Raw genomic sequence first — 23,664 nt, forward strand, 5'->3', positions numbered from 1 at the left:
GTGCAGTCAAGGTGTTGTAAATAATATCTACAAGAAAGATGCGCCCTACATCTGATGTAATGTGCAGTCAAGGCATTGTAAATAAGATGTGCCCTACATCTTACACACTGTGCAGTCAAGGCATTGTAAATAATATCTGCAAGAAAGATGCGCCCTACAACTGATATAATGAGCAGTCAGGGCTTTGCTATTTCTGCTATTACGCAAAGGTTGATGTAGCGCCCAGTGAAGGCGTCGACACTCACCTGTGTATTTCAGGAATCTCTGGGTTGTTCTTAAACAGCGAGGACGTCTTGACCTGGGCTCTCCCCTCACGGCTGGCATTGAAAGTTGGCTTTGCTGATGAATCTGTGACTGCTCCTCGCTTTGAGGGTCCATACCGCTCCTTTGAGGTTTTTCTTTCTGGAGAAGAGAACTGAATATTGAGCTTCAGCGGGGGTTCTTCACTGGACTCCTGAAGTTTCCTTTTTGCCACCTTGTGCCCCTTTAAAGGAGGATAAAAAAACAAGAGAATGCATCAGTCACTGTGGATTATCCAAGCAAAGGTACATGGTTGGGCCTTGTACTCACAGTGCAAAATCTCTTGCACTTGATAGCCTGAGAAAAGCGTGTAGGGTCTAGAATAGTGGTTCTTATTAAGTGATCCATGGACCCACAGGGGTCTGTGACACTCTGTCTCTATCCATAATTATAAGCATTTTCCACCTAAATAACTGCATACCATGGTTCCTCCTACAAGTTTAACAGTTGCATCAAGTAACAACACTTACTTGAAGTCTACTGTATAATTTGCCCAGTTATGTGTGTGTAGATATAGATGAGATATATATATATATATATATATATATATACACACACATATATATTATAGATATATTTTAAAATAATCATAAGCATTAACATTATAAAAACTTTCTAGTCAGAAGCGATTACTCCTTCAGGACACAGCGTGTGTGAACACACATCAGTATTTCCATCCAAACGCATCTAACCAGATCTAGCACTCAGCTCATTACAAAAATAAAAAACACTTTTCAGGAGGTGGTGGGAGGGCTTGGGTCCCAGAAAGACTTTTGCACATCGACTGTGGTGAGACTTATGTATTGTTCACCAGTGGTATTGAACGCATGTGAAATGCTGGTGACTGGCTGCACTTTCTCCAACTATGATGTTCAAGATTTGCGTTGGAAAATTAAAAACAAAACACTTTTCATATGCTTATACTTTTCTAGATTATATGCATCTACATTCTGAGAAAACCAGTGCTTTAATTGCTCAGTGATCTATGCTGTATATACATGAAGACTGCCAAAAAGGTCCTTTCAGGCGCACGCTCACCCACCTACTACTTTGTATCAGCAGGCACTGACACTCCTGTCCTGGGAAGCATTCATGCCTGCTCTTTTCAAGCAGAACTGAAGTACTTCCACAGGAAGAATAACATTTCCCAGCAGGCTGCATCTACCATGTTTTAAGTGAGAACATGGTCTTCTTGCTTAAAAGCAATTAGTGTCTTTGTCACCTCTTGACAGAAAGAACATATGAGCTTTGCCAATACCAAGCTTGATTGCTGTCCATTGTCTGATCAGTGCCAGTGCCAATCTAGTTACCACTTCTGCTGAGAGCTCCGATTTCACATGATTACCTACTGATTTACAAATATGATCTGGGTCTTATAACAGTGTGTAGCTGCTCCCATATATCAACATACAGGTGCACAGGAAAATAGATGAGCTGAGTTTGTACTTGTCCTTTTTTTAGTACATTATTGTTGAGGTCCTCATTGTAGAAATGTGTTTTGAGGGTGGGGATGGGGGCGTCCCTGGCTACCAGTTAATATTCCTTGGGGTCCACAGAAGTGAAAAGCGCGTCAACCACTGGTCTAGAAGACATGATGAAACATCATTCTGTCAAGTGCCCCTATCCTGGACCACTAAGTAGTATCATTACTGAATGCCAGCTATTATAGAATACTATCCACTTTTTTAATAAACTCCACAAGTTGAACAGTAGGTCTGCACTTAAGTAAAACACTTTACCATTACACCCCTCACAGTCCAAATGTTATCACACTTGGAAGAATGAAAAGCTGCGTTGGCCTTGCACTCACCAGTGAACATGGAGGAGGTCATTGCTGATCTACTTTCCAGTTGTCCATCATTTACTGGAGGAACAGCCTGCAAGGAGCTGCAATACTCCCATCTCGATTAGGATACGTACTACAGGCTTTACTCACAGGGCCTGGCACAGCGCTAACTAGAACTGGTGGAAGTCAGAGAGCTGCATCTAGGTGGATGCAATACATCCAGTACACGGAGATGGTACATGGTAACAAGCATAGATGTCAAGCCGGAGGAGTGCAGGAGGCATACGCTGGTTGGAGACTGTTAGTACACAGGACAAAAGGCTGATAAAACAATTAGAACATGCATTGGCAAAGCACTGCATTATCCACAAAGCACTGCAATAGGGCACCCTATATCAGGTAACTCAGAAACTCAAATCATCTGGTGGAAGCCGCAACACACAAAGTGCAAACTAACTCCTGCTAGAACTGCTCAGATCTAGGAAACAAAAAACAAACCCTGCTCCTTCTTGGGAAGTGGTTCCAAAATATGGAACTCTATCCCCTCTCGCCACCCTACTGGCATCCAGAACAACCAAGAGTTTTAATCTTTCAAAAGAGAACTGAAAGCCCTCTTCATACAAAGTTATCTTATGAACTAAACCCTATCACTTCGTCACTCACTGGGGGAGGTGAATCGCCCTCCTCACAAGCCACTCTGAATGTTGTATGTTTGATTTCTGTTAAAAGAGAACTGAATTCCCCTATGAACCCGGTATAGTTTATTATGAGCGCTCTTATCTACTCTTTGCTCAATTTGGAAAATACTGTTTCCCTAACTTCCACCAAAAGGGCGGCTGAACCTCACCATGCTGGGCGATGTATTCATCCAATAACCCTGGGTTTCCTGAGATAGTCCATGCGATTGGTTTTTACTGAAGTACGATATGTTTGTTTTGGTTGGGGAATTGTCTACTTGTTGTATTGCTTGGTATGTGTAGGTTGTGGTGTTTGCAATTTTTTGTGTCCAACTGTAATGTGCTCCGACTTCCTCTGCTCTAGCTCGTGCCATAGAAAACCCCATAATAAATAACAAACTTTCCCCCACATTGCCGCTCTACTTCTCAAAATCCTTCTTGCTTCCTTGCTTTTTGATTCTTTCAACACCATATCCCACCATACCCTTATCAAGAAGCTACATCACATTGAAATTCAAGGAAACATCCTCAAGTGGAACGCCTCCTTCCTTACTGGAAGAACCCACAGAATCTGCCTTTCACTTCGGGACCCAAGAATATCTTCTGCGATATCCCTCAAAGCTTGTCCCTCAGCCCCACACTATCTAACATACACATGACCCCCTTTGACAACACCGTCAGATCCCACAGAATAAATATAATATCCTATGTAGATGACACACGGCTGATCCTCTCACTATCAGAAGACCTCTCCACCACGGAGGACAACTTTCGCAGGTGCATGACAGGCATCGTCAACCATATGAAAAACAATTCCCTAAAATTCAATACTGACAAAAAGAAAAAGCTCATCTTTGGGAACAACACCTCAACGTGGAACGACCCCTGGTGGCCTTCAGAACTAGGACCAGCATCCATCCCGAACACGCACCCAACCTTGGCACAAGCTCAACATGAAACACCAGATCAACACAGTTTTGTCCGCCTGCTTCCTTACTCTTTGTATGCTCAGCAAGATCTTCAAATGGATCCCCGTCGACACCAGATGAACCGTCACCCAAGCCCTAGTCACCAGCTGGCTGGATTACGGCAACAGGCTCTACGTAAGAATCACCACGTAGCTCCTGAAGAGACTGCAAACCATTCAGAACTCAGTGACCAGACTCATCCTCGATGTCTATTCAAGAAGCTGACCCACACCTACAAAGCCCTTCACAAGCATGGGCCAGATACATCAACCACCACCTGAACTTCCACCAACCCTCCAGACCCCTGCGCTCCACCTCCACCTCCCTCTCACTCTGCACCCCCGCATCTGCGAAGCAGTAGCGGGGATGATCCTTCTCCTACCTCACGGCAAAATACTGGAACGACCACACCTTTCACTTGCGGACCTCATCCTATATTCTGGAATTCAGGAAAGGACTCAAGAACTGGTTGTTAAACTGAACTTTCTAGCTTGCTCTCAGGCCCTGGATATCCTGGAGGGTCATTTGCAACACTCTATAAATATGACTTGATTTGATTCTTTGGGAAAAAGCACTGAACACACTGCCTCAGATTCAAGTTCTGGTCCTACTCCGAACTTTGGATCCCTCCTGGAAGCTAGTTATCATGTTCAATATGTCCATAACCTCAGTCTGAGTTGAATGCTTGCATGCAACGAGTTATAGTTATGTTACAGTATCTCACCAGCAGCTGGTCATCAATTAATTCTGCAAGCAATTACTAAAGAGGAACCTCTACAACACCAAGGGGATGGGGTTATCAGAACAAAAACAAAAATCAGCAAATTCTCCTCAGTCTACTCATAAAATTTCAATCATTTAATTTCAAATGTTTCATTCACTCAGCCTCATATCACAAAGCTCATAAACTCTGAATCAAATAAATACTTTTGAAGGCCAAGGAACTAGGAAATCAAATATGATAAAATACTTAAATATTGTTCAAAATTTGGAATTAATACATAAGAATGACAACATACAAAATACCTAACATTAAAAACAAAGGACTAAGGCAGACCAATCAATAGGTCTTTGCTACATACTCCTACTTTTCTGTCACTGGACATTCATACAATTTTATTTCTATACAAACAACAACCAGTGCTTGTCGATATTGTTAAATGTTATCTCCTCTAGGCTTTTCGGTGTTAGATTTAGATAAAATCCACCTTCCTCAGGACTAAAAGAGATATTTGCTTCCTTATAATTTACAAACATCATCTATCAGACTTAAGTCCTACAAAGATCCATCTTCCAACATATATTGTAGTTAACTTTGTGAGGTTATCACTTCCTAAAAATGATACATTATTTCATTGGTTGCAATGGATCTATTAATAAAACAGGCCCCTCAGCTGCAAGAATTAAAACCTCCACAAATCTCAGAAGAGAATTGACAACGTATGGAAAAATCTTAAATGACAATGGCCTAAAAATGCTTATGTAGATACTTGGCAGAGACTGTATTAACTCCACTTAATGTCCTTTAGGTATCAAATCCGGGATGAGAACCCTCAATTAGTATCTTCTTTTCTGCACAATACATCACACACCACCAACTGAAAGAGTTGTTACATAAATGCCTCAATTCACAAGGTGCTGGTAACACCCTCAGAGCATACATATGCAGCTCAAATATCTCCCCAGGAGACAAAGCACTACCAATTTTCCACTGTGGTTTTTGAACATTGTACTGTTTTCCCACAGACAGGACAAGTTCAGGAACTCATCGTAATCTTCAACCACTGTGGGTCTATTCAGGCAAATGTTTGTGAATATTTAGACTTTCGATCCCTAAGGAACACTACAGTAGGCATATTTATCTTTTATGGTGAATCGTAAACCCATCAGTTGCCCCACAGTACATAATAACTGCCCTATACCAGTTTTCCCATTTTACAGGGGGCAACTTCAGATATTGAATAAAGGTGATAGAGACGCTACTGCTCTGTGGTTAAGTCGTGAAACATTTGTATGACATCAAAGTAGGGGGTTAAAGGAATCCAGAAACAGAGATAGGAAAGCTAACAGAACACACCAATATAGTACAGAGCAATGCCCATAGATACTCTAAGTAACCTCCAGAATGTCCTCACAGGGTAGCAGCAGCTTCTTTATAAGGCAAAATATTGCTGTGTGGAAACACTACACTCTGGGTCCGATTCAACCAGCAACTTACACTGTCAGTAAAGAACGAACTTAAATAAGACTGCTGCTACCCTTCCAAAATGTCTGCCATACCCTTTGTGTAGAAATGTATAGTGTCACCAAGAGAGAGGACAGTATTCTCAACCACATCACACAATCACCACAAGTACATGAGCCCAATGACCCTGAGCTCCCCATGGATTTACAAAAAGGTGCTCCAAAGAATTCAGGAGGGTAGGGTTCATTCTATGAACTGGTATGAAACCGGACTAAAATGTTGTCCTCAACACAGGTCAGTTGTTTTTAGTGACTAGATTCTCTAGAATGTAACAGATGAACTCTGGTTAATTTGCCATATAATGGATTACAGAAGAATATTATCTCTTATTGGTTTGTATTACATTAGGTCATGAAAAGTGTTCACTTGATGCTGCAATACATTATGGGAGCAGATTATTCCAATTCACGGTTTTTTTTTTTACAGGACTACGGAAAAAGATTACTTTGTTTGCTGATTCTGCATTACCATGAAGAAGACTTTTACTCCAATCATTGTCCCATCTTCTGGGCTACAGAAGGAGATTACTTTGATAGATTTGCACAGCACCAGATTAATAAATGGGGTTATACAAATTAATTCACACTGCATTGAAAAGCAGAAGATTGTCAGACATATGTACAAAGCAATGAATAACAGGTTATAATGTTACATAATGGACAGCATCAATACAAACACACATAATAATACAGGTACAACACTCAATGTAGAAAGGTGTCTTTCAAACACACAGACACAACTGTTGCGGAATCAATATAAAACATACTAAAGCACAGGTACAACACTAGATACTTAAGTATCTTTGGATCCCCCACACACAACTTTCTATCACACATTCACTCTACTCTATCCATTTGAACACAACACATCAATGTTCAACTCTGAATGCAGTAGATAACTTTGCATCACGTACCACACTGCTGGCTCAGCATTGATATAAACATGGTACAACATAGGTTCAACACTGGATTCTGAAGATATCTTTATGTCACACATGCAACCCTGTTTGTCCGGGAAGCCTCCTCAGAAGGTCAGCTACTGCTTAGAAAATTAAATAATATTAACAGGTTAGGTCCCCAGCTTTCAATAATGACTCATTGGGGGGGGTCCCCGGTTTCCAATAATGATTCAGTAGGGTTATGGGCGACAGGCGCTCCACTGATTGGGAGAGTGGGCAGTTCTAAGCCTGCTAAGCGGAGTAGCAGGGTGGGGGGAGTTTTCGGTTGGGGACTGTTGATCTACTGTTTATGGTTTTACACTGTTTCTATGCCATTGTACAGCCATGGGCTGCTATGCGATGCTGCTCTGGACAAACCGGCATGGGAGCGGGGGGTAGAGGGGGGTGGAGGAGACTACCAGTACTGGTGATTGATGCAGTGACCCGGGTGGAGGGCTCACAAGTGGCAGGACTGACGGCTCACACCCTTAGGGTTATGAAATGGAATGTGAAGGGTCTGGGCAGTCAAACTGAACGTACCATAGTCCTTCAGTACCTACGCAGGCATGGCCCGACCTCGTCCTTTTATAAGAAACGCATCTAAAAGGGAATTATTACAAAGCATTAGACAGGTTTGGGTACCTATTCATAGTTCATGTGGGTTATACAACAGATTCTAGGGGGGTGGGTATCCTTTGCAAAAAATATGTACCATTTATCATATCACGCACCTGGTGGGACACACTGGGGCGGTATGTGGCTGTTTCGGGAGTGTGGGAAGGGCACGCCCTTAATATGTGTCCGGTGTATGTTCCTCCGTGACTGCAGGGAGCTACTCTGACGGACCTTGGTGCCCTGCTGCTAGATCTTCCACCAGGACTCCTGATTCTGGGTGGTGGCATGAATCTTGTGTCTGACCCGGGGCTAGACAGAATCTCACATGCAAGGGAGCCAGTTACCTCAACGGCGTAGCGGTCCTTTATGGACTCCTTCGGCCTGACGGACCTGTGAAGGGAACAGAATCCGGGGAAGAGGCAGTACACTTACACCTCAGTTCCCCATAACAGCTCGTCTAGGCTGGACTATCTATTAATGAAAGGGGTCATGTGGGTAGGTTCCGGGAGGCAGCGCACTACTCGGGAGGGACCTCAGACCATTCCCCTGTGGGGGTCACCCTGCTGGGCCCTTCACGGTCCTACTCTCTGCTGCTTCAAATTGACCCTTGGCACTTGAGAGACAAAGCCTTTGCCGACAAAATGAGGGAGTGGGCCACCCAATATTTCGAGGAAAACCTAGAATCCGTGGACTCAGCATATACCCTGTGGGAGGCCCTCAAAACTGTACTTAGGGGCCACGTGCATGATATGATCGGTGGCAAGAAAAAGGAATGTAATATGCAAGCTGCAAACCTCGAGCGGGAAATCGTAGCTGTGAGGCGGACAGAGGGGCAGAGTGTAGTCTTCAGCACCAGTTACAACTTAAGCGTTATGAGCTGCGCGCCTTAGCCTAACAGCATGCTCTGGCATATGCGCTGGCGACTCAGCGTCGACTATATGATGTGGGTGACAAAGCCAATAAACTGCATGACAAGAGGGACCGTGAACGAGCATGGGTCAGGGGAGTAGCGTCTAAGGATGGTGGCCTATGTGGGACCAACATGTCCATAGCGGAGGCCTTCGCAACATACTATGAGGAGGTTTATACCTCGGTGACTCAGATGACTGAGGAGGACTGTGTGGACCTCCTGCGGGACATCCCGCTTCGGGGGCTCTCGAGGGAGGAGAGAGACGAGTTGGAGCTGTCGGAAGAGGAGGTTACCGCAGCATTGCGGGGGCTTCAGTCAGGTAAAGCGGCGGGACCGAATGGGATGGTGTTGTTTAAGTGTCTGACGAGCAAGATGGCAAAACATATGGCCATGTTTCTGGAGGCGAAGGAGGTGGGAGCGTTGCCACTGGATCAGTGGATCGCGACTATTGTAGTGATCCCGAAGAAGGATAAAACCCCTGAGAAATGCACCTCCTCTAGGCCCATCTCCCTTGTCAGCGCGGATGTCAAGGTCCTGGCAAAGGTCCTGGCTACCAGATTACTCATGATTATTACTAAGCTCATCCATCCGGATCAATCGGGCTTTATGCCGTCCAGATCCACGCGCTTGAATCTGAGGAGGCGTAACGGGGTCTTGCACATGACGGACCACCAGACTGGAGAGCAGGCGGCACTCCTATCACTCGATGCTAAAATGGCCTTCGATGGCATAGAATGGCCTTATATTTTTGAGGTTCTTAGGAGGTTTGTGACTAGGAATCAGAACGCTTTCTCCAGGAAAACCTGCAGCCCCTGCTCGACAGATCTCGTAGAGATGTGGCCCATTGGAGGGCGTTGCCTCTCTCTCTTGTGGGTAGAACGGCCCTCTACAAGATGATGACTCTCCCCCCCTTTTATATGTCTTTCAGAACACCCCCTACAAGATTTCGGCAGAGGTGTTTCACCGCTTGGATCGGGACATCAGACTACTGCTCTGGGACGGTGGCTGTTCCCCAGTGGCATTGCTGAAATTGAAACTCGGGGTGTATGAGGGTGGACTGGCGATTCCGGATCCTCTTTGTTACTACTGGGCGACACAACTGGTGACGGTTAACGACTGGGCCTTCACTGACCAGGGAGACTCGGCGTTCCAGGTGGACAGATGATGGGCAGGGGGGGGCCCTTACACCCCTGCGAGTGTACAGGTGCTGCCTGTGCACACTGCGACGGTGGTGAGGGCGTGGTGCGACATTAACCGCTCCCTTGGTTGGGGAACTACCGTGTCGGCTCGGACCCCCCTGTGGTGTAGTGATTTACTGAGGGACCTGAAGACCCTGGCTGGGTTTCAAAGGTGGTCTCTTCTGTGGATTGAGTATCTGGGGGACGTCAGGAGGGGTCAGGCAACGGTAACGTTTGAAGTCCTTCAGCAAGAATATGCAATGGCAGGAACAGAGCGGTTTAGATACCTACAACTGCAGCATGCGCTTGGTCGCTATGTCCCGGAGGGGGAGCAGTTGCGGGAGGTGGCCCCACCGAGGACTGCCTCTTGACGGAGCTTCTGGTGGCAAGGGCCATTTCTCGAATGTACAAGAAATTATTGAATAATTCTCCAGACCTGATGACCACCCTGCGCACCAAATGGGAGGTGGACCTGGGAGCACTGAACGACAAGTACTGTGGGGAGGCGAGACAGTGTCCTAGGGTTGTGGCGATTAAAGCACAACTCAGACTGATCCAGTTGAGGATTCGGCATAGGGCATCCTATTCCAGGGTGGTATTGCACAATATGGGCGTGGCACAGACCTCACAGTGCTTGCGGCGATACGGGTTGAAGGGCACTTTCTATCATATTCTATGCACCTTCCCTGTAATAAAGACCTATTGGGAGGGGGTTACCAGGGTGGCGGCCCAGGTATTGGAGACGGAGGTCCCGTTAGGCCCAAGCTGCTTTTAGTTAATGTGGCTAAACGCAATATAGCGCAAGCGTGAGGTACAGAGTCTCCACAGTTATACGTGAGTGGGAGACAGACCTGGACTGGTGCCGCAGTGCAGAAAAAGTAATATACGAGAGCAGGGGATGCCCCAGGAAATGGGAGAAAATCTGGGGAGGGTGGGGGGCCTACAGATGTACGGGATGACCTTTGGTGGGATGTGTGCAGCAGGAGGGTAGGGCCTGGAATTAAACTGCACCTGACTATGCGACAAGGGGGTTGCTCAATCGACATGTTCTACCCTTGGCATTCGATATTTGCTGTGATTGGTCTCTGAGTAGTAGATAAATGTTGAGACTTTTATTGCAGTCTGCTATATTGTACAATGGCTGTTTCGTTGTTAAATAAAAAGAGATTTAAATAAAAAATAATGATTCAGTGGGGGTTCCCAGGTTCCAGTAATGATAAAGTGGAGTCCACAGAAGTCAAAAGGTTGGGAACCACTGATGTATAGCATACGTACAATACAGAAGGCCAATATGGTTGCCACCTTTTTTTCCTTGCCTTAATTGAAAAACACTGGCCAGGCTGTTAAAAAACAGACGAGGTGGCAACCCTAGACACCAACAGTATCTTTCCATGACAGACACACACGTAGTACAGACTCAATTGAAACACACTACAGACGTGGTACAACACAGGATGCTGTATGTATCTTGCCATCACACACACACACACATACAATTGAACAGCATCATCATAAACACAGTACAGCAACGCTCCAACATTGCACACTGAGGTTATTTTTTGCACACATGCAACTGTACACTATCCATATATATAGTACAGGATAGGTAAAACAGTGGATGCTGAGCGTATCATTCCTACACACACACACTCCTACACACACACACTAGTACAGCATCGATATAAAGCCAGGACTGCATGGGTAAAACACTGGGTAGTAAGGGTATCTTTCTATCACACATAGAGAATTCATACACACACTCAAAGTGGGCTGTACAAGTCCATTCCTCCTTCAAGTACACAACAAGTACAACAACAAAGAATGTTCTGTTATGTGTATTCGTAAAGTGCACTATCACCCACTAGGGTATCATGCGCTGAGCAGGTGTGTGCCCAGCCCTACCTACTGAAGGTTGGATAATTGAAGTGGTAGGTTGTTCCACGCGGAGTGCAGGTGTCCAGGTGGATGGTAGAAGAAAATGAGACTGTTCAGGTAGGTGGGGCCCGAGTTATGAAGTGCCTTGAATGTGTGAGGAGATTGAATTGGGCACATTTGTGTATCTGGAGCCAGTGTAATTCCTTGAGGTGTGGTGTGATGCGAGTTCTGTGTGGGGGTTGAGGATTAGTCTAACTGCCAAGTTCTGGATGGTTTGCAGTCTTCTAGTGAGTTGCTTGGTGATCCCTTCGTAGAGGGTATTTCCAAAGTCCATCTTGCTGGTGACTAGGGTGCAAGTGAGTTTTTCTACTGTTGTTTGCAGTGGCGGTTTCTCCTTGAGGGCGGGCTGCACTAAGTGTGAACTATTAAATGGCAATTAAATTATTTAATTGCCATTTTATTTTTTACAAGGCACGCTGCAGCAATACACCTTGCCCCACAGCCAAGAGAAATAAGGAGAGTGTCCCTCTTTGAACGGAGGACTAGAGCAGTGCTGGCCAGACACTGCAAAGTACTCATGTCAGTTTGACCGGCAGACCTGCGCCAGCCAAACTGACATGTGCACTTTGAAGCTCTCCACACAGCTGCCTTGGACAGTTGGGTGAAGAACAAACACAGGCCAAAAGGGCCTAAAAAAGCATCTAGCTAGCCCCCCTCCATATAATCCTGGCGCTGCTCTTATGCTGCTTACCAGCATGACAGCAGCGCCAGGATTTCTTAGGGAAGTTTCCTCTTCCACACATGTCGGTCCGAGATTGGGAAGGACACAGAGCACGACGCAGCTCGGGTAAGTACATTTATTTTTAATATAATGCATGCTCATGTTTTTATTGTGCATGCTTGTGTACTGTTTTCACTTTTTTTTTGATGCAGTGGAGGACTTTGATATATTACTGGCCGCTGCTGGTTGCTTGGAAGTATATAATGATTTTCCTCAGCATCTTTAGGGTGTGGAAGCAGGATGCAGTGACGCTGTTGTCTTGTGCGGTCATGTCCAATTTGCTCTCATTGATTATTCTGAGGGTCCTACAATGGGTTCTGGGTGTGAGTCTGAGTTCGGCCAGCCACCAGTTGGAGTCCCATGCTGAGATATTATTGCCGAAGATGAGTGTAGGAGGCTGGACTGGCTTGTAGTGAGTACCAAGGGGTACTTACACCTTGCACCAGGCCCAGGTATCCCTTATTAGTGTATAGGGTGTCTAGCAGCTTAGGCTGATAGATAATGGTAGCTTAGCAAAGCAGCTCAGGCTGAACTAGGAGACGTGTGAAGCTACTACAGTACCACTTAGTGTCATATGCACAATATCATAAGAAAACACAATACACAGTTATACTAAAAATAAAGGTACTTTATTTTTATGACAATATGCCAAAGTATCTTAGAGTGTACCCTCAGTGAGAGGATAGGAAATATACACAAGATATATATACACAATAGCAAAAATATGCAGTATAGTCTTAGAAAACAGTGCAAACAATGTATAGTTACAATAGGATGCAATGGGGAAACATAGGGATAGGGGCAACACAAACCATATACTCCAAAAGTGGAATGTGAACCACGAATGGACCCCAAACCTATGTGACCTTGTAGAGGGTCGCTGGGACTATTAGAAAATAGTGAGAGTTAGAAAAATAACCCTCCCCAAGACCCTGAAAAGTGAGTGCAAAGTGCACCAAAGTTCCCCTAAGGACAAAATAGTCGTGTTAGAGGGAAAATGCAAGGAAAACACAAATCAGCAATGCAACAACGATGGATTCCTGACTGAGGGTACCTGTGGAACAAGGGGACCAAGTCCAAAAGTCACAAGCAGCTCGGAGATGGGCAGATGCCCAAGAAATGCCAGCGGTTGGTGCAAAGAAGCTCTTACTAGGCTGAAGAACTGTGAATACTGCAGGAACGACAAGGGCTAGAGACTTCCCCTTTAGAGGATGGATCCCCCACGCCTTGGAGAGTCGTGCAGAAGTGTTTTCCCGCCGGATGGACGCCAACAAGCCTTGCTACACGCAAATCGTGCGTTTGGCGTTTTTGGACGCTGCTGGGGCCCAGGAGGGACCAGGAGGTCGCAAATTGGACCTGCAGAGAGAGGGGACGTCGAGCAAGACAAAGAGCCCTCACTGAAGCAGGTAGCACCCGGAGAAGTGCCAGAAACAGGCACTACGAGGATGCGTGAAACGGTGCTCGCCGAAGTTGCACAAAGGAGTCCCACGTCGCCGGAGACCAACTTAGAAAGTCGTGCAATGCAGGTTAGAGTGCCGTGGACCCAGGCTTGGCTGTGCACGAAGGATTTCCGCCGGAAGTGCACAGGGGCCGGAGTAGCTTGCAAAGTCGCGGTTCCCAGCAATGCAGCCCAGCGAGGTGAGGCAAGGACTTACCTCCACCAAACTTGGGCTGAAGAGTCACTGGACTGTGGGGGTCACTTGGACGGTGTCGCTGGATTCGAGGGACCTCGCTCGTCGTGCTGAGAGGAGACCCAAGGGACCGGTAATGCAGCTTTTTGGTGCCTGCGGTTGCAGGGGGAAGATTCCGTCGACCCACGGGAGATTTCTTCGGAGCTTCTGGTGCAGAGAGGAGGCAGACTACCCCCACAGCATGCACAAGCAGGAAAACAGTCGAGAAGGCGGCAGGATCAGCGTTACAGAGTTGCAGTAGTCGTCTTTGCTACTATGTTGCAGGTTTGCAGGCTTCCAGCGCGGTCAGCGGTCGATTCCTTATCAGAAGGTGAAGAGGGAGATGCAGAGGAACTCGGCTGAGCTCATGCATTCGTTTATCTGAAGTTTCCCCAGAGACAGAGACCCTAAATAGCCAGAAAAGAGGGTTTGGCTACCTAGGAGAGAGGAAAGGCTACTAACACCTGAAGGAGCCTATCAGCAGGAGTCTCTGACGTCACCTGGTGGCACTGGCCACTCAGAGCAGTCCAGTGTGCCAGCAGCACCTCTGTTTCCAAGATGGCAGAGGTCTGGAGCACACTGGAGGAGCTCTGGACACCTCCCAGGGGAGGTGCAGGTCAGGGGAGTGGTCACTCCCCTTTCCTTTGTCCAGTTTCGCGCCAGAGCAGGGGCTAAGGGGTCCCTGAACCGGTGTAGACTGGCTTATGCAGAATTGGGCACATCTGTGCCCAACAAAGCATTTCCAGAGGCTGGGGGGGGCTATTCCTCCCCTGCCTTCACACCATTTTCCAAAGGGAGAGGGTGTCACACCCTCTCTCAGAGGAAGTTCTTTGTTCTGCCATCCTGGGCCAGGCCTGGCTGGACCCCAGGAGGGCAGCTGCCTGTCTGAGGGGTTGGCAGCAGCAGCAGCTGCAGTGAAACCCCAGGAAGGGCAGTTTGGCAGTACCAGGGTCTGTGCTACAGACCACTGGGATCATGGGATTGTGCCAACTATGCCAGGATGGCATAGAGGGGGCAATTCCATGATCATAGACATGTTACATGGCCATATTCGGAGTTACCATGGTGAAGCTACATATAGGTAGTGACCTATATGTAGTGCACGCGTGTAATGGTGTCCCCGCACTCACAAAGTTCAGTGAATTGGCTCTGAACAATGTGGGGGCACCTTGGCTAGTGCCAGGGTGCCCTCACACTAAGTAACTTTGCACCTAACCTTTACCAGGTAAAGGTTAGACATATAGGTGACTTATAAGTTACTTAAGTGCAGTGAAAAATGGCTGTGAAATAACGTGGACGTTATTTCACTCAGGCTGCAGTGGCAGGCCTGTGTAAGAATTGTCAGAGCTCCCTATGGGTGGCAAAAGAATTGCTGCAGCCCATAGGGATCTCCTGGAACCCCAATACCCTGGGTACCTTAGTACCATATACTAGGGAATTATAAGGGTGTTCCAGTAAGCCAATGTGAATTGGTAAAATTGGTCACTAGCCTGTTAGTGACAATTTAAAAGTAATGAGAGAGCATAACCACTGAGGTTCTGGTTAGCAGAGCCTCAGTGAGACAGTTAGGCACTACACAGGGAACATATACATGCACACCTATGAGCACTGGGGCCCTGTGTGACAGGGTCCCAGTGACACATACATATAGGCCACAAACCTATGAGCACTGGGGTCCTGACCAGCAGGATCCCAGTGACACATAACAACCATACTGAAAACATGGTGTTTTCACTATGAGCACTGAGGCCTGGCTATCAGGATCCCAGTGAGACAGTGAAAACAGTGACAAAACACCCTGACATACACTCACAAACAGGCCAAAAGTGGGGGTAACAAGGCTAGAAAGAGGCTACCTTCTCACAATGAGTACTTCTGTGCTGTCCATGTTGAGCTTGGGACAGTTGGCTTTCATCTAGTTAGTCACTTCGGCCATGTAGGCGCTGTATTTATTTCTTGTGTTGGGGGGTCTTGTTTCAGAGGAAGAGTATGAGTTATGTGTCTTCTGCATAGAAGAGGATGTTGATACTGTGTGTGTGGATGACATTGGCCAAGCCAGAAGGAATCCCTGTCTCTGTGTCACACACTCACCACCACAACAGCAAAGGCATAAGATCACTACACACTGACCTACAGGGGCAGCACAAGCAGCAGCAATGGAAGCTTCCCTCACATATGACAGGTACAGCACGAATACCATGGACTCTGCCAGTGTTGTCACAAGTGGAAGTTTATTTAACTAATTTTTACCCAACCACACAACAAAATGGATTTCAAGATGGTAGAGCACCTATAGCAGTTGGAATTTCCCAGGTGTACAACACAGCTTTTGTCAGGCAACAGTCAGTTAAGGTTAAAAAATACTCCTTTCTTCCAACTCAACACACTAGTAAGGGAGGCAGAAAACAGGAGCAAAGGCCACAGACAGCTTTGTTCCATACAGACAAAATTAGCTGGGTGCTCAGAGTTCAAAGAAGAGAATGTGTCATGCACATGGTGTACTTTGACTGCCTTCTGCTCAGGATCCGATTTAGCATCTATGTTTCTTTATCTTAGACATGTTTGGAAGTTCAACATTCATATTTCAAAGAAATCCCCGCCAATAAATAACACTTGTGATTCGATATCTTCCAATAGTTTTCCAAATCTGTTAATAGAATTCTGTAAAAAAAAAAAAAAAATCTAAGTAACTAAACTCTTGTGGCAAATAATACTGCGTGTATCATTTATAACCATTACTATCGTATATACAAACACCTAGATTGCCTAACAGTGCAAGAACTTTCCACTTTCTTTGAGCTAAACTCAATGCAGATTTTTTTTTTTTTTAATGCACCATTACATTAGGATTATCTATACAGAGAAATAAAGTAACCAATCACAGGGAGTTGATATCTGCATACAAGAAAACCAGTACACCATATATGGTAAAAGGTAAAAAGGAAGGAACCCACAGAAATATTCTGTGGTTATCAAATCCTACGACTAAGTACAAGGTGAAAGAACATGTTAGTTAGAAAATGCAACCTTTCTGATAGCGAACGCTGAGCAAAATATAAAGCTTGAACCACATATATTGAGCCATGGGGAACTAAGGACAAGGGACGAGTGCTAGAAGGTTGGGCATTCATTCTAAACCCTTGCTAACAACTGGGCAGTCAAGATAGAGAGTCCCGGCAAGAGTTTGATAGCGGTCATTGGCACCCAGGTTAGCGAATGTTCATACTGCAGGCAAAGATGTGGTTTTAGGAACCAAACAAATTGTATTAGAATGTTGTAGGAAGTTGGCTCTGTATGTGCTATTTCAAAGTAAGGAATAGCATGCACAGAGTCCAAGGGTTCCCCTTAGAGGTAAAATAGTGGTAAAAAGAGATAATACTAATGCTCTATTTTGTGGTAGTGTGGTCGAGCAGTAGGCTTATCCAAGGAGTAGTGTTAAGCATTTGTTGTACATACACATAGACAATAAATGAGGTACACACACTCAGAGACAAATCCAGCCAATAGGTTTTGAATAGAAAAATATCTTTTCTTAGTTTATTTTAAGAACCACAGGTTCAAATTCTACATGTAATATCTCATTCGAAAGGTATTGCAGGTAAGTACTTTAGGAACTTCAAATCATAAAAATTGCATGTATACTTTTCAAGTTATTGACAAATAGCTGTTTTAAAAGTGGACACTTAGTGCAATTTTCACAGTTCCTAGGGGAGGTAAGTTTTTGTTAGTTTTACCAGGTAAGTAAGACACTTACAGGGTTCAGTTCTTGGTCCAAGGTAGCCCACCGTTGGGGGTTCAGAGCAACCCCAAAGTTACCACACCAGCAGCTCAGGGCCGGTCAGGTGCAGAGTTCAAAGTGGTGCCCAAAACACATAGGCTAGAATGGAGAGAAGGGGGTGCCCCGGTTCCGGTCTGCTTGCAGGTAAGTACCCGCGTCTTCGGAGGGCAGACCAGGGGGGTTTTGTAGGGCACCGGGGGGGACACAAGCCCACACAGAAATTTCACCCTCAGTGGCGCGGGGGAGGCCGGGTGCAGTGTAGAAACAGGCGTCGGGTTCGCAATGTTAGTCTATGAGAGATCTCGGGATCTCTTCAGCGCTGCAGGCAGGCAAGGGGGGGGTTCCTCGGGGAAACCTCCACTTGGGCAAGGGAGAGGGACTCCTGGGGGTCACTTCTCCAGTGAAAGTCCGGTCCTTCAGGTCCTGGGGGCTGCGGGTGCAGGGTCTCTCCCAGGCGTCGGGACTGAGGATTCACAGAGTCGCGGTCAGGGGAAGCCTCGGGATTCCCTCTGCAGGCGGCGCTGTGGGGACTCAGGGGGGACAGGTTTTGGTACTCACAGTATCAGAGTAGTCCTGGGGTCCCTCCTGAGGTGTTGGATCTCCACCAGCCGAGTCGGGGTCGCCGGGTGCAGTGTTGCAAGTCTCACGCTTCTTGCGGGGAGTTGCAGGGTTCTTTAAAGCTGCTTCTTGAAACAAAGTTGCAGTCTTTTTGGAGCAGGTCCGCTGTCCTCGGGAGTTTCTTGTCTTTTCGAAGCAGGGGCAGTCCTCAGAGGATGTCGAGGTCGCTGGTCCCTTTGGAAGGCGTCGCTGGAGCAGGATCTTTGGAAGGCAGGAGACAGGCCGGTGAGTTTCTGGAGCCAAGGCAGTTGTCGTCTTCTGGTCTTCCGCTGCAGGGGTTTTCAGCTAGGCAGTCCTTCTTCTTGTAGTTGCAGGAATCTAATTTTCTAGGGTTCAGGGTAGCCCTTAAATACTAAATTTAAGGGCGTGTTTAGGTCTGGGGGGTTAGTAGCCAATGGCTACTAGCCCTGAGGGTGGGTACACCCTCTTTGTGCCTCCTCCCAAGGGGAGGGGGTCACAATCCTAACCCTATTGGGGGAATCCTCCATCTGCAAGATGGAGGATTTCTAAAAGTTAGAGTCACCTCAGCTCAGGACACCTTAGGGGCTGTCCTGACTGGTCAGTGACTCCTCCTTGTTGCTTTCTTTGTTCCCTCCAGCCTTGCCGCCAAAAGTGGGGGCCGTGGCCGGAGGGGGCGGGCAACTCCACTAAGCTGGAGTGCCCTGCTGGGCTGTGACAAAGGGGTGAGCCTTTGAGGCTCACCGCCAGGTGTTACAGCTCCTGCCTGGGGGAGGTGTTAGCATCTCCACCCAGTGCAGGCTTTGTTACTGGCCTCAGAGTGACAAAGGCACTCTCCCCATGGGGCCAGCAACATGTCTCTAGTGTGGCAGGCTGCTGGAACTAGTCGCCTACACAGACAGTCGGTTAAGTTTCAGGGGGCACCTCTAAGGTGCCCTCTGGGGTGTATTTTGCAATAAAATGTACACTGGCATCAGTGTGCATTTATTGTGCTGAGAAGTTTGATACCAAACTTCCCAGTTTTCAGTGTAGCCATTATGGTGCTGTGGAGTTCGTGTTTGACAGACTCCCAGACCATATACTCTTATGGCTACCCTGCACTTACAATGTCTAAGGTTTTGTTTAGACACTGTAGGGGTACCATGCTCATGCACTGGTACCCTCACCTATGGTATAGTGCACCCTGCCTTAGGGCTGTAAGGCCTGCTAGAGGGGTGTCTTACCTATACTGCATAGGCAGTGAGAGGCTGGCATGGCACCCTGAGGGGAGTGCCATGTCGACTTACTCGTTTTGTCCTCACTAGCACACACAAGCTGGCAAGCAGTGTGTCTGTGCTGAGTGAGAGGTCTCCAGGGTGGCATAAGACATGCTGCAGCCCTTAGAGACCTTCCTTGGCATCAGGGCCCTTGGTACCAGAAGTACCAGTTACAAGGGACTTATCTGGATGCCAGGGTCTGCCAATTGTGGATACAAAAGTACAGGTTAGGGAAAGAACACTGGTGCTGGGGCCTGGTTAGCAGGCCTCAGCACACTTTCAATTGTAAACATAGCATCAGCAAAGGCAAAAAGTCAGGGGGCAACCATGCCAAGGAGGCATTTCCTTACAAATGTACAATTTGTCTTTGGGTTTCTCAGCACATAACGGTCAGGTGTTATAAACTAGAGCCTTAGGAAGATCACCCTGTCATCAAAGTTTACTCACAGAAGCAAACAAAAGAGGGCATCTCTCAACAGTTAAAGGAAAATCAATGTGTATAGTTTATTCATACCTCCAATATCACCACTTCCATTCTAGTATTCAACCAACTACTTCGCATTCCTTACTGAGAGACATTCAAAGAAAACCAAAAAAAGCAGAAGAAAACCATCCCACAGAAGATCTCTGGATGCCGTTCACTCTTCACCATGAGCTGTCTATCACTAGAGTACCAACAAAGAGGGATCATACCACATGAGCCGCTGCACAGAGGGGGAGGGGTAATGAGACCACACTTTGGGACACAGGAGGAGTAAATGAAAGTTTTACACAATCTGTGAAGGTTTGGATTTTTGCTGCATCTTCTCATTGACAGTTCAGATTTCCCTCAACTATCTTCAAAACAGAACAGTTGGGCCATTTCCAAAACTCTCTTGGCGCTCTATGTTGAACTGCATTTGGGGCTCACCATTCACTTATATTAAATTATCCCGATTTTTTCCATTACATTTTGCACAGTGGGTACTTGGAAAACATCAACACCACCGAAGTAGCTTCAAGTCACTAACAAGTAATTATTACAAGTAGCAAAAAGATTAAACTTCATGCCAGTATCGTTCAATGACATGACTAAATCACTACAAACATGAACCATACAAATTATTTTCATGCCCTTGGAACTCGTCGTAGCGCTTATGATCTCAAGAAGACTTAATGACACAAGTTGGATGAAGGGGGTGGAGTCTTTACCTTCCAGACTAAAAGGAAGCCCCTTTACCTGAAGCCACAATGTCTCTCCCTCGAATATAACAAAGGTTACTGAAGGATTTCGTCATGAAATAAGTAGCAAAAAGTGTTAGAAGCAAAAGCCACAAAGCCCTTCTGGGTGCAAGTCGTTTTGGCTGGACGCATCATCATCATACTCACCTCATGTTTACGAAGACTTGATTACAATATCAGAATAGACTGGATATTTAGGGAAGGAACTGCTGGATTACAATAAGTGAACAAGGGTTTGATATTCAGGCCTGCAAGTACTGAACTGTAATGGAAAGTCGAGAATAGCCAGGGCTGGGACAAGAGGTGCATGCAGAGCACAGCCAGGGATGCGTCAAGAGGTGCATGCAGAGCACAGCCAGGGATGCGTCAAGAAATGCATGCAGAGCACAGCCAGGGATGCAACAAAACGTGCGTGCAATGCACAACTAGGGCTGCGACAAGAGGTGCACGCAGTACACAGCCAGGGCTGCAACAAGACGTCCATGCAATGAACAGCTAGGGCTGCGACAAGAGGTGCATGCAATGCACAGCCAGGGCTGCGAAAAGAGGTGCGTGAAATACACAGCCAAGGCTGAGACGAGAGGTGCATGCAGTGCACAGCCAGGCCTGCGACAAGACGTGCATGCAGTGCACAGCCAGGCCTGCGACAAGACGTGCATGCAGTGCACAGCCAGGCCTGCGACAAGACGTGCATGCAGTGCACAGCCAGGCCTGCGACAAGACGTGCATGCAGTGCATAGCCAGGCCTGCGACAAAAAATACACGGAGTGCACTGCCAGGGCTGTGACAACAAATGCATGCAATGCACAGCCAGGGCTGCGAAAAGAGGTGCGTCCAATACACAGCCAGGGCTGAGGCAAGAAGTGCATGCAGTTCACAGCCTGGCCTGCGACAAGACGTGCATGTAGTGCACAGCCAGGCCTGCGACAAAAATACATGCAGTGCACTGCCAGGGCTGTGACAAGAAGTGCGTGCAGTGCACAGGCAGGCCTGTGACAAGAGGGGCTTGCAATGCACAGCCAGGCCAGCAACAAAAATACATGCAGTGCACTGCCAGGGCTGTGACAAGAAGTGCGTGCAGTGCACAGCCAGGCCTGTGACAAGAGGAGCATGCAGTGCACTACCAGGGCTGTGACAAGAGGGGCATGCAATGTACAGCCACATCTGTGACAAGAAGTGGATGCAATCCACTGCAAGGCAACGGTCACCACTGTAGAGAAAGTACCGAGTTCTGAGAGCCCCTGACACAAATATCGAAAATACAAAGAACCAACATACCGAAAAGCCCAACGCCATGGCTCCCGCACTGCTATCACCACTGCCCGAATCACCCGGGCGCCTCAATCCTCCAAGCAACGGCTCCGACACTCTCATTACTGTCACTGCACCTCAAAACTACACTCACTACAAAACCACATGTGAGCCATTGAGCCCTGAACTTTAGCACTTCCGGGTCGTATTACAACCAATCCCGCTTGTGAACGTATTCTTGCAGCCGTCTGGGAGCAGCGATTCTGTGAGAGGTGGTCTACGATTGGATGACTCCAGCCAATGCCGTACGCCACGTAGAATTCCGACATGCTGATTGGCTGTGTAGCCTGCACGTGCGTTTTCCGATCCACGCTCTTCGCAGTCGGCGACGCCGGAAGGAGCGGTCCCTGAGTTACTGAATGAGGAAGCGGGGCATGGACAGGGCTTTAAGGGGGCCGGGTCCTGCCGGTGCTCAGCACCGGCAGCTCTAAAAATCAGGCGCTGGGACGGATTCCTATCGGGCTCTCCATTATGGCCCTCACGTTTAGGAAGAAAACAAAACCATAACTTGGCAGCAGTGTCTCCCTTCACAGCCTCTGATGTAACTTCAATGGTACTGTTACAGCTTTTCACCGTCATCATTTCAGCTCTGAAGCATTTTTAATCTTATATACAAGGAAGCCATTGTACTTGTTTATCTTATGCAACTAACAACCACTGACAAAGCCAGTAGCGCTGGCTTGTTTTAGGTGTAATGTCAGTTCTTGAATTATATATCTTGATGCAAAGACAGAAAATACCAGTTGGGCGAAACACTAAGCACAGATTTTTAGTTTGTGTGTTTTAAGACACGCCTTGAATTATACAGCCTAGGCCCCTTTGAGAGACCCGCCAGTTTCTTCATCCCACTTGAAGCCCTGGGCATGGGCGTCAATACACTGACATGCCAAGGGTATCAGAAGTGACATCACACGCCCTTTGAACACTTTCACTCACACACATACTTGCACATACACACAGATTCACACTTACACTCGCTCTCACATCAACACACTCACCTGCAAGCTCGCGCACAACACACATTTGAAAGCATTTTTTACTTACCTCAGCTGCCATGGAAGGGCATGGTCCAGTTAATTGTACTGCAGTTTTATTACACTAATAGTGTATAATATATTATTATTCGCTATTAGTGTGATGCAAAATTGACAAAAAGCAAAGAAAGTGGAGCCCCAACTGACATCCATAAGGACAAACTGCCACTGTGTTCCTGGCACTGAATTTGCCATCTCTTAGAACAGGGGACACAAAGGCAGTGTCATGAGTCGCAAGGGGCAAGCCAGGGGTTGCAGCTGTGACTCCTAAATGATGTACCTGGAAAGGGACTAGTGTTTACTTTTATTTTTTATTTATGCAACTCTCACAGACGGTATTGGAGCACTTTACATGAGCACCAGTTGCATTAAACGAGGACACCCAGGTTAATTGTTTATAAGCACGGGGATTAAATGATCTGTGGAGAATCGCAGGATGTTGAGCCGACGCAGAGACGCAAACCTGGTTCCCCCTCTCCAAAGTCAGCAGCTCTTATTCATGTTTCAACATGTTGATTAGGGCTGCTTTGCAGCAGCTAATTCCTG

General features: G+C 46.8%; 2 protein-coding genes across 3 annotated transcripts in view; one reads left to right on the plus strand and one right to left on the minus strand.

Moving 5' to 3' along the window:
* Positions 1 to 22,241, minus strand: part of DDX31 (DEAD-box helicase 31) — a 302,158-nt gene extending 279,917 nt beyond the window's left edge. The window contains exons 1-2 of one of the 2 annotated variants that reach the window (XM_069237113.1): positions 22,052 to 22,240; positions 246 to 484 (exon numbers count right to left, since the gene is read on the minus strand). In XM_069237113.1, the coding sequence (XP_069093214.1) occupies positions 246 to 484; positions 22,052 to 22,147 (335 nt within the window). In that variant the 5' untranslated portion in view covers positions 22,148 to 22,240. Of the gene's footprint in view, positions 1 to 245; positions 485 to 22,051 lie in introns of both variants that reach the window. The other variant, XM_069237114.1, reaches the window with a different exon arrangement.
* Positions 22,242 to 22,408: 167 nt separating this feature from the next.
* The window catches only part of GTF3C4 (general transcription factor IIIC subunit 4), a 31,160-nt gene continuing 29,904 nt past the window's right edge, over positions 22,409 to 23,664 (plus strand). The window contains exon 1 of the mRNA XM_069237119.1: positions 22,409 to 22,637. Coding sequence (XP_069093220.1) covers positions 22,635 to 22,637 — 3 coding nt within the window. The 5' untranslated portion in view covers positions 22,409 to 22,634. The remainder of the gene's footprint in view (positions 22,638 to 23,664) is intronic.

Source organism: Pleurodeles waltl, chromosome 6 (assembly GCF_031143425.1).
Source record: "Pleurodeles waltl isolate 20211129_DDA chromosome 6, aPleWal1.hap1.20221129, whole genome shotgun sequence".
Taxonomy (NCBI): Eukaryota; Metazoa; Chordata; class Amphibia; order Caudata; family Salamandridae; genus Pleurodeles; species Pleurodeles waltl.